This window comes from Hakea prostrata, unplaced genomic scaffold, assembly GCF_041222555.1.
Source record: "Hakea prostrata isolate BN-2017 unplaced genomic scaffold, UWA_Hpros_2 contig_4, whole genome shotgun sequence".
Classification (NCBI taxonomy): Eukaryota; Viridiplantae; Streptophyta; class Magnoliopsida; order Proteales; family Proteaceae; genus Hakea; species Hakea prostrata.
This window is the reverse complement of record NW_028291123.1, coordinates 1-11,337: the sequence shown is the minus strand read 5'-3', so window position 1 is coordinate 11,337 and position 11,337 is coordinate 1. Positions and strand designations below refer to the sequence as shown.

The 11,337-nt window shown below is 39.0% G+C and overlaps 2 protein-coding genes across 2 annotated transcripts; one reads left to right on the top strand and one right to left on the bottom strand.

Annotated features, from left to right (window-relative positions):
* Positions 1-3,977: 3,977 nt before the first annotated feature.
* Positions 3,978-5,108, bottom strand: LOC148999443 (uncharacterized). Its single transcript, XM_089141128.1, has 2 exons — positions 4,704-5,108; positions 3,978-4,475 (listed from the first exon to the last, which is right to left on the bottom strand). The coding sequence occupies exons 1-2, from the start codon at positions 5,106-5,108 to the stop codon at positions 3,978-3,980; spliced, it is 903 nt and encodes a 300-aa protein (XP_088997254.1).
* A 1,861-nt stretch (positions 5,109-6,969) lies between these two features.
* Positions 6,970-11,284, top strand: LOC148999442 (disease resistance protein L6-like). Its single transcript, XM_089141121.1, has 5 exons — positions 6,970-7,715; positions 8,385-9,486; positions 9,832-10,119; positions 10,304-10,670; positions 10,808-11,284. Exons 1-5 carry the CDS (start codon positions 7,090-7,092, stop codon positions 10,810-10,812), a joined length of 2,388 nt encoding a protein of 795 aa, XP_088997247.1. The 5' UTR covers positions 6,970-7,089; the 3' UTR covers positions 10,813-11,284.
* Positions 11,285-11,337: the final 53 nt, after the last annotated feature.

Sequence of the window (11,337 nt, the reverse complement as noted above, 5' to 3'; positions counted from 1 at the left end):
AATTATGACTCCATAGATTTGAAATCTATAGATTTTAAATCTCTAGATATTTGAAATCTCCAGACTCATGTAACCAAACAAGCCCTAAAGAAATCCTGATGGCTGTCGTTCAAGAAGAATAGAGTAGCTGGGAGTACTATTACAAAACGTCGACCACTTGATCTATCTAGACGGCAAGTACTATACAGACACAGTATTGGAGTCTGGTCTTCTTAGAAATTGTGGGGAATGTTATGTCAACAACTAATATTAAATTCCAACAAGTGTATTAAACAATATTGAGTGAAATCTCTGTTATCTCAATATGAGAATAACACATGTGTATTTATAGTATGACATAATAATACGTGATACGGTATCTAAGAGAAAATACACAATACAATACTCTTATACAATACTTGTATCTCTAACACCCTCCCGCAAAGTCAAGGGTCCTGGAAGCAGCCTGACTTTGGACCGAAGAAGTTGAAACCGAGTAGATGAGAGCCCTTTGGTGAGAATATCAGCTAATTGGTCCAAAGTAGAAATATAGCGAACCTGAAGATCACCTTTGGCCACTTTATCACGTACAAAATGAAAATCAATATCAATATGCTTGGTTCGAGCATGAAAAACAGGGTTCACCGACAGGTAAGTAGCCCCAATATTGTCACACCATAAGACTGGAGGAGAAGACTGGGAAATGCCTAACTCGGAAAGAAGAGATTGGATCCAGGTAAGCTCAGTAGTAGCAAGAGCAACAGCACGATACTCACTCTCAGTACTAGAACGGGCAACAGTCAGTAGACTGTTTGCGGGACTACCGAGACACTAGATTATCACCGAGAAAAATAAGATATCCGCTTTGGGATTTTAGATCATCAAGGCACCCAGCCCAGTCAGCATCAGAAAAAGTAGCTAGTGAACAAGAGGATGATGGAGTGATATGAAGACCATAAAGAATGGTACATTTCAAATAGCGTAGTAAATGTTTTAAAGCCACCCAATGATCATCAATCGGGGAAGCAAGAAATTGACAAAGCTTGTTAACAGAGAATGCAATTTCTGGCCGTGTCAAGGTGACATATTGCAAAGCACCAACAAGACTTATAAATAGAGTCGGATCAGACAAGGGCACTCCACGAGTACGAGAGAGGCGATGAGAAGTCATAATAGGAGTGGATATGGGCTTAGCATCAAACAGACCAGCACGTTGAAGAAGTTCACAAATATATCGCTGTTGAGAAAGTAATAGACCATTAGATAATGGTATAAGCTCAATACCCAAGAAGAATCTAGCAGTACCCAAATCCTTGAGAGCAAAATCTTCCTGAAGCTTGACCAAAAGCTCCTCAATAGCTTTAGAAGATGGACCAGTTATCAAAATATCATCAACATAAACCAATATGTAAAGAGGTCCAAGGGGCCCATGATAATAGAATAGGGAAGAGTCAGTCGTAGAACCATGAAACCCAAGAGTCAGAAGAAAAGAACTAAGCCGTTGAAACCACGCTCTAGGGGCTTGCTTAAGCCCATAAAGAGAACGTTGATGCTTGCAAACATGAGAAGGATAGCTAGAGTCAATATAACCAGGCGGTTGCTGCATGTAAACATCCTCTGTTAAATGCCCATGCAAGAATGCATTATTAACATCGAGTTGGCGGATTGGCCAAGTAGAGGAGACAGCCATGGCAAGCAAAATACGAATAGTAGTTGGTTTGACGACTGGGCTAAAAGTCTCATTATAATCAAGCCCGTACTCTTGAGTGTATCTTTCTGCCACTAATCGCGCTTTATAGCGTTCAATGGTGCCATCAGACTTCCGTTTTATACGGTATAACCATTTACAGCCAATAATACGGCGACCCGGTGGAGAAGGAGTAAGAGTCCATGTGTGATTCGACACTAAAGCATGAAACTCATTATCCATGGCATTGCGCCACTCCGCATGCTTAGATGCTTGTGTGTAACAAGTGGGTTCACAAGTGGTCGAGACGGAGGCAACCAAAGCATAAGGAAGAGGATGTCGAGTGGAATAGAAACTCCGTGGAACTCGAGGTTTACGGGTCCCATCTTGAGACCGAGTTACCATAGAATGGGTATGACTAGTATTAGATGTATCCACTATAGAATTGGTAGTGGAGGGTGGAGGAACTAGCAAACCATCAGGTTCTAAAATGGAAGAGGGTGCAACATCCAAAAACTCATTACTAGAACAAATTGGCAAACCGTTAGAGGGCCCAGTAGCAACGATAGAAGGTCCAACAGCGATATTAGAAGGCTCAAACAACAATATTAGAAGGCCCAACAGCAATACTAGAAGGCTCAACAGCAATACTAGAAGGCCCAACAGCAATAGTAGAAGGCCCAACATCAATATGAGAAGACCCAACAGCAATAGGAGAAGGCCCAACAGCAACGGTAGAAGGCCCAACATAAAAAATAGAAGGCCCAACAGCAATATCAGTAAGCAATTCATTAGGAAATATACTGTCAACAGTAGGCATACATGACCCATTAGTAAAAGAGTTACACAGTCCAAGTCCATGAGACTTATCATACAGTCCAAGTCCATGAGACTTATCATACAGTCCAAGAGTAGTACAATTATTATTACAAAACTCATTAGTATTAACGAATGGTTCAGATGGAGTAAGTTCCTGGATAGTAGCAGAAACTCCTGTAACACCATTTGAAGGCTGAGCATCTGTAGAAACATCATGTGCAGGCAAAACAGCAGCAATAGAAATACCAGTGACAGATCCAACAACAGTTGAAAGCTCCTGTGAAGTTGAAGAAGAAGCCAAAAAACTAGGCAACCTGTGCTTATAAGGAAAAAATGACTCATAAAAAATCACATGGCGAGATACAATAGTCTTCCCAGTGACAGGATTAAAACATCGTACCCATGATGTTTAGGGCTATACCCAATAAAGGTGCAAGGAACTGATCTAAAATCCATTTTATGAGAATTAAAAGGACAAAGAAGAGGGTAACAACAACAACCAAACACCCGTAAAAACTGATAATCAGGCCACTGTTGATAAAGCCTATGAAATATGGAGAGTCAAACTGAATAGTAGAAGAAGGAAGCCTATTCATTATATAAACAGCAGTGTAGAAAGCATCAGACCAAAATTTTAAAGGAAGCCCATACTCAGCCAAGAGAGCAAGACCCATCTCCACAATTTGTCTATGTCGCCTTTCAACTTTCCCATTTTGCTCGGAAGTATAAGGACAAGAGAGCCGATGAACAATACCAAAAGTGTCCAAAAGTTTAGAAAAACTATGAAACTCACCACCCCAGTCTGACTGAAAAGATTTAATTGTAGTTGAAAACTGATTCTCCACAAGAGACTTAAAAAGTTGAAAAGCCTTCACGGCATCAGATTTATGAGAGATAGTATATAGCCATGTATATCTAGAAAAATCAACAACAAAAGAGATATAGTATCTGTGACCCTCAACAGAAGCCTCATGTGATGGACCCCATAAGTCAGAATAGATGATTTGCAAAGGAGCAATAGTGTGAGCAAAACAGCGAGTAAAAGGCAACTTATGTGACTTGGCAAGTTGACAAGAAGAGCAAACATTAACTCTTCGAGAACCAACACATGGTAAATGAAAAGAATTAAGAATTCTTGAGACAGTTGGATATGTAGCATGACCAAGCCTAAGATGCCATAAATCAGAGGTCACCTTAACAGCAGATAAGGCAATACCTTTATGTATAACATGCTTCACAGTAGGTAGAGAATAAACACCATTCTCAAGATGACCTTTTAGCAGAACATGGCCCGAGGACAAATCCTTGATATAAAAGCAGTCATAATGAAATTTAAAAAGAACATCATTATCAGCACAAAACTTGCTTACAGACAACAAGTTATTTGAAGCAGAAGGCACATGTAAAACATCAGTCATCTTGAACAAAGTATTATCACAAAGAAAAGCAGAATGACCAATATGGCGCATAGGCAAACCTAAGCCATCCCCAATCATAACAGAGTCAACACTGAATACTCCACAGGTGAATGGATATTTTGTAATTGAGAAGTAAGGTGATGAGAAGCCCCAGAGTCAGGAACCCATCGGGCAGCAGCATTTTGAACAGGGTGATGAGCAGCAAGATGAGCCATATTAACTTGAGGAGACTCAGAAGCATACCTCTGAAAACAATAACGAGGTGTGTGGCCAATCCGATCACAAATATGATAATAAAATGAACGATCACCTCTACCAGCACCTCTATTAGCATAACGACCACCATAACCTCTATGTGCACCTCTAGCTGCATATCTACCACCAACGAAGGAACCCCGAGAAGAAGCAATTGGTCGAGGAGAAGAGAAGCCTCTTGAGTTAGTCCTGGAGTGCATATACGGAGCAGTACGAAAAGGCTCAGAACCAAGAGAGAATTGAGCAACTTGAGCAGTAAGATTTGTGACATCACGAAGAGCATTGTTAAGCCTTATTTCTTCACATAGAAGGAGTCCCTGAAGATCAGTGAGCTAAACAGGAGACTCTCTGGTAGTCACAGAGGTGACAAAAGATTGGTAGTCAGATCCGAGGCCTCCCAAAATGAACAAAACTTGCTCAGAATCTGATACAGTTTGAGAAGCTAGAGAAAGAGCATCTGTAATTTGTTTGATGCGTAGAAGATAAGCAGTAATAGAGTCAGAGCCTTTCCTCAAATTATGAAGCTGCATTCTGAGTTACATCACCCGAGCTTGAGAAGAGGATGCAAATGTAGAGGAAAGAGCATTCCAGGCAGCAAGAGAGGTAGAAATGCCAACCACTTGAGAATGCACAAATTCAGTAAGGGAAGCTAAGATCCAACTAAGAACCAACTGATCATGCCTCTGCCAAGTGAAGTAAGCTGGATTAGGAACAGGAGGTACTACAAAGGAATCAAGATAAGGAGAAGGGCAAGGGCTCGTGCCATCAACAAAGCTTATCAAACCAGTGGAGCGAAGCAGTGGCATGAATTGAGAGCGCCAGACTAAATAATTGTTGGAATTGAGTTTGACCGACAAAAAGTGATGAGCATTCGACACAGAGAAAAAAGAAGATTCAATGGATGGAAACATAGCAGAGGGTGGAGCAAATGTGGAGGAATCAAAGGCCATTTCACCAAAAATATCAAGAAATCACAAGAAAGAAGCCAAGAAGATCAGCAAAAGAATCTGCAAACACAATGGAGAAAACACTGCAAGAAAGCCCCAAACAATTGAAGAAAGATACAGCAAAGAACCACTTAAAACGATCGAACAACAGCAGCGAGATCGCACAACAGCAGCAAGATCATAGAACAACAACAAGATCACAGAACAACAGCAACATCGCACAACAAGAGCAGCAACATCGCACAACAGCAAACACAGCAGATAGCAACACCAACATAGCAGAGCAGACAATCAAAACCAACACACCAGCAAACCAAGATCGCACAACAGAAAACACAGAAACGCAGAATCACAGATCTTCAGCAAAGAGCACAAACACATAATCGCAAGATTTTGGTGAAGATCGGAACATAGAACTTCAGATCTGAAACAAAATCGCAAGATTTTGGTGCAGATCTACAACAGAGACACAATTCGGATCTGAAAAATAGAAACTTTGTGAACAGAACTGAAACCCAGAAAAGACAAGAAAGATCAGAAAGAATCTTTGAAACAGAGACAAGCGGACAGGATTGAATAAGCGACTGATACCATATTAGACAATATTGAGTGAAATCTCTGTTATCTCAATATAAGAATAACGCATGTGTATTTATAGTATGACAAAATAATACATGATACGATATCTAAGAGAAAATACACAATACAATACTTGTATCTCTAACAAAGTGGAAAGTACATACACTTGGAATAAGCGGTTAGGAGGAAATTGCCAGGAAGTCTATTCTTTCAGAGATTGCAAGGAAGCTTCATTTCGATTTCACTGTTGGGGTCTAGTCTTCTTGGAACGTGCAAAGAAGGAGCTAGATGTCAATGTCACTTAATGAAGTCTAGTCAAGATAAAACATTTGAGCAAATTGATATTTTGCCAAGTTCGATACTTACGATAAGATGATTACCAAAAAAAAAATACTTAGCGATAAGAAATTGACATAGAAAACAAAATTTTTAAAATTTTCCGAAATATCTCCAAAAGATCGATGATTTTCTGGCAAACCATATTGTTGAATATTCTTTTGTTTGCAATCTTGCAATCCAAAGAAATGAAAAATCCAACTACATTCTTGATATTTGTTAATCCTCTGCAACTTTTCAACTCAAACCCAAGGTGTGGAAAATCTAACTTTGCAAACTCTACAACTCAAATCCAAGTCCCAAGGTGTAAAAAATCAAACTTTGCAACTCAAACGCTAGCAGCGAAATCTAGTTTTAGAAGGTGCGAAATGCATCCTGAAATTAAAAACCCTTCCATCTTTCGTTGTTCTTCTCTTCTCTCAGCTTTGAATCTTTGCTGTAACTACCATTTGACAACAGAGCAGTGCCCATCGTTAGGTGAGGAGACACCGCACACGCAGAGAGTTGAATCTTCATTAGAACCACCGCCTCTCTCAATGTTTCTCTTTTTCTTATTCATTTTAAAACCTCACTAAACTTGAGAAAAAAAAAGTCTTCTATTTTTTGAAGTGGGTGGGATTGCATGATCGAAAGGGTAAGATAATGGAAAATTTGAAGAGAGAGATTTTTTTCTTTCTTTTTAAAGTGGATGGGTTGCGTGACAGCGTGCCATGATAATAGAAAATTAGGACTTGGGATTTGGGAAAACGAAAATCTCAGACGAAATATCATCTCGCCGAGTAGCTAGTTTCGGCAACCAGCTAAACGGATTTCGTACCATGAGTCTAGTCTTGTTTTTGGGTAATGAATGAAGTCTAGTTGTTGACCCAAAAAAAAAGAATGAAGTCTAGTCTTCTATTCTTTCTTTTTTCATTTTCGAAGAATATACCTTCCGAACCTTTTACTTTTGGACAAACCCCGAACCACAAAGTTCAAGCTACCTCCGGCAGACTACGAGTAGGAAAAGAAGTGATCGACTCGAGTTTCTGCTCTTCTATCTCATCAGAATCTTGAAAGTAAGGAGAGAAAAATGTATACTCTTCGGGTTGTAGGAGGGATTCTATTCATCCTTCTTTTAAAGAAACTCTTCCACAGAGATAGTGATGATACTCCTCCAGAGGGAAACAACGATGCAGCACCATCATCATCTGCCGCGCAAGAGTGTGATCCCTCAAGTTCCTTTTCTTCAGACTCTTGGTGGGATTACGAGGTGTTCTTGAGCTTTAGAAGTGAGACCCGCACCAACTTCACCGACCACCTCTACCGTGCTCTCGACAACATCGGAATCCACACCTTTAGAGACGATGAAGAACTCCGAAAAGGAGAAAAGATCCTTCCAGCGCTTCTTTCTGCAATCCACCAGTCCAAAATCGCTATTATCATCTTCTCAAAAGGTTATGCTGCCAGCAAATGGTGTCTCCTCGAACTTGCCGAGATCTCAAAGTGCATGAAAAAGAAAGGCCAAAGAAACTTAATAGTATTGCCCGTTTTCTATCATGTGGATCCAACGGAGGTCGGGAACCAGACTGGTAGCTATGAGACTGCTTTCCAACATCATAAGAAAAAATTCGAAAAAGAGACTCTAGTGGAGTGGAGGAAGGCTTTGAGAGACGTTGGTGAATTGGAAGGTTGGGATCTAAAGAATACTGCTGATGGGTAAGTCTTAAAATCTTTATTACCATTAATTAATTTAATTAATAGGTCATTGTTCTCTAAGACTCGAGGGTTTCCACTGGGTTTCAAGAACTGCGGATCCTTGAAATCATGAATCTTTTGACTGGTTTTTAACTCTGCTTAACTGCAGACTCGTCATAGTCTTGAAATCGTTGAATGAGTATAACATACGCATATCATTATAATTAGATCTATGGGAAAATGTGATTTTAATGGATTTCAGGATACTATTGCTAGTTTGGTTTTGGTTTCAGTCTGGGGAGCCAGTTTTGAATCGGTGTTGGGCTCTTTTGCCTTCGGTGTGTTCTGAGTTGGTGTTGGGAATCGAAATAATCTAGACTGAAACCAGCCCGATGAAACTTTGGTTTGATTCTGTCTAAATTGACAACATTGATATAATTAATAGAATTTTGAAATGACTCTTAAGTTTTACAGATGGAGCTTATTTATATTTTTAGATGTCACATAATTTACATAAGTAGATATGACCTTTGTTCCATAGCGTTGAAAATGAATTTTACCAATTCTTTGCGGCGTTTACTTATTCTGTTTACAAATAGCTCTTCAATCAGAAATCAGGAGAGCATATCATCATCATCATTCAATTCATGTATTTTATTATTATTATTTTTTTCCGTTTGAATTATGCAGGCACGAAGGGAAGTTAGTTGGATTAATTGTGGAAGAAGTTTGGAGTAAATTAGACAAGAATCCCTTGATTATTTCAAAAGACATGGTGGGAATGAGTTCTCATGTAGAGAAAATAGAGAGTTTGCTGAGCATGGAACCTAAACAGAATAAACAGATGGTGGGCATCCATGGTTTAGGTGGTATTGGTAAGACAACAATTGCCAGGTGCGTGTATAGTAAGGTCTATCGTGATTTTGAAGGATGTTGTTTTTTAGAAGATGTTCGAGAAACTTTCAAATCAAGGGGAATTGTCCATTTGCAAAGTCAACTTGTCAGCAATATTTTGAACCAGCTGAAGAATCCAAACATTGGCAGTGTTGATGAAGGAATTGCCATGATTAAGCGAAGATTATCCAGTAAAAGAGTTTTTATTGTTCTTGATGATGTGGACGAAGATACTGAGTTAAATGCAATAATTGGGGAAGGTGATTGGTTTGGTTTTGGAAGTAAGATTATCATCACTACAAGGGATGAGCGTATTTTGGATGATCTTGGAGTGGACAACATATACAAGCCCGATGTGATGGATGAAGATCAGTCGCTTATCCTTTTCAGTAAATATGCCTTCAAGATGGCCAATCCTCCAGAAAAATATTTGGAACTCTCAAGAGATGTGGTAAAAACTACTGGAGGACTTCCTTTGGCACTAAAGGTTGTTGGTTCATATTTATATCTCAAAGGGAAACCAGCATGGATAGATGCATCGAAAAAATTAGCCAACTGTCCTCACAAAAAAGTGCAAGATAAATTGAGAATAAGTTATGATGGATTAGATCACGAGGAGAGAGAGATGTTTCTTGATATTGCTTGCTTTTTTATTGGAATGAAAAAGGACACTGCATGTCACATATGGGATGGCTCTGACTTTGCCCCACATTTAGGACTTGAAATCCTTCGCCAAAAGTCACTCATTGAGATTGATGAAAGAAATATAGTAAGAATGCATGATCAGCTCAGAGATCTTGGACGGGAAATTGTCCGTCAAGAAAACCATAAGGTGATTGGGAAACGTAGTAGGTTGTGGTCACGTCAGGAAGTAATGGAAATATTGAGGACTAAACAGGTTGGTTCTCAATAATTATCAGTATATTTAAATTGTGTTTTCAATCATTATGATGATTTAAAGAGTAAGTATCTGCTTAATTTCTGAAGATATCATTTAAAATAAAAGTTGGATTTGACATCAAGTAGTAGACATGGGTGGATCCCAGTTACGAATGATCCAACACCCACAGCTAGCCCAGCTCCAAATATTTAAGCTCAGTCCAATAAAATATTGTAATGACTTAAATGGGGTCATTATTCTATTGTGAACTGAATCTTGAGCAAACTATGTCAATGTGACTAACTCTGGTAGCTTTACGTAATAATCTTCCATAATTAAGCTTCTGATTATTTGGTTTTGCAGGGAACAAGGGAAGTTGAAGGACTCTATCTCTCTCAAACCTGTAATGAATGGAAAGATGGCCAAAATATGGTTATTGAAGGATTTGGTGAAATGACCAGACTAAGGATAGTTCAAGTTGATAATGCAAATGTCACAGGAAATCTTGTGCATTCATTTCCAAATTTGAGTTATCTTTGTTGGCTGGGTTGTCCTATCGAATTTGTACCAACCGATCTAAGGAGATTATGTGTTCTTGATATATCAGGAAGTGATATCACAGACGAATGGATGGGTTGGCAATATATCAAGGTAGTTCTCTAAGAATAAGATCTCCCTCTTTCTCTCTTTTCCTTTTACCTTTTTATTTTTTTAATTTTACTTGGTTTCTTTATAAATTTTATAATTTCTTGCTATTTATCATATGTATATATAGAACAGTATATAGGGGGATATCATCCTTTAGTTAATCAAGTAGTTGTTATTCTGTTTGCAGGAGGCAGGATCTCTGAAAGTTCTAAAGCTATCCTGTTGTCGTCAACTATCTCAGACTCCAGACTTGTCAGAAAATATACAATTGGTGGAATTGCATGTTGACGGCTGTTTAAATTTGGTTAGAATTGATGAATCCATTGGTCATCTGAAGAGTTTAGTCACATTGGACATGAAGTATTGCAGCAATCTAAGGTTTCTCCCAAACAGCATTTGTAAGTTGAGTTGTCTTGAAACACTTGACCTTCGTTGGTCAGGAATCCGCCAAATGCCAGAAATATGGGTCAACTTGGGAACCTTAACAGAGCAACACCTTGAGTTTTCTGAAATACGGCTGCCACACCTACCAAACCTCAAAATTTTGAGTACTGGTATGTAGAGATGGATTTGATCCTGCTCCCAGAGCTCCCTCCAAATTTGAGATACTTGTATGCTTCGAGATGCAGAGTTTATAACTCTGTTTCCTTGTCATCTTGCTGGCTCATGTTTTTCCATCTTTCCTTTTCAGAGTGATATATCTAAACATGGTATGCCTCCCTATAGTGGTGACAGTAAACATAGAAAAAATACCACTGGATCACAAGAATGAAGATTTCAAGTCCAACGCGTAGCTCCATGTTGCCGTTTCTTTTGGTAGAACTGCTGTTGCTTTGTTTGTAACTTCCGCAGCTGCAGAGCATTGTCAAATGTCAAGATTGGTGATCGAAGGACAAATGTTTGCACAGTGATAGTAAAACCTCAATTGCCTTATTTGCAGCATTGAATAGAGAAAGGGTCTGTATTCTTCCTCTTCCTTTCTTTCTTTTTGAGATGATTGGAACTAGTAATGTTGCTAGTTTTCATTGCAAAATCATGACATTGTTAATTCATTTAATCATAATTTCCTTGTATATGAGATGCTGTGGTTGAAGAAATTGGATTGGCATGCCTCAGCTTTGTTTGAAGAAATTGGGGTCGCAGGAGCAAAATGACCTCTTTGCGGATTTCTTGGCATCAGGTTCTTACAAGCTAAAGATGTCCAACATTTGGTGGTTAAAC

Bases quoted from the DNA above. Each gene is read 5' to 3' on its own strand.
- LOC148999443 (XM_089141128.1), bottom strand. From the start codon at position 5,108: ATGGCCTTTGATTCCTCCACATTTGCTCCACCCTCTGCTATGTTTCCA. The intron at 4,476-4,703 runs GTGATGTAACTC...ACTGATCTTCAG, and splicing joins CATCCTCTTCTCAAGCTCGG to GGACTCCTTCTATGTGAAGA.
- LOC148999442 (XM_089141121.1), top strand. From the start codon at position 7,090: ATGTATACTCTTCGGGTTGTAGGAGGGATTCTATTCATCCTTCTTTTA. The intron at 7,716-8,384 runs GTAAGTCTTAAA...TGAATTATGCAG, and splicing joins CTAAAGAATACTGCTGATGG to GCACGAAGGGAAGTTAGTTG. The intron at 9,487-9,831 runs GTTGGTTCTCAA...TTGGTTTTGCAG, and splicing joins AAATATTGAGGACTAAACAG to GGAACAAGGGAAGTTGAAGG.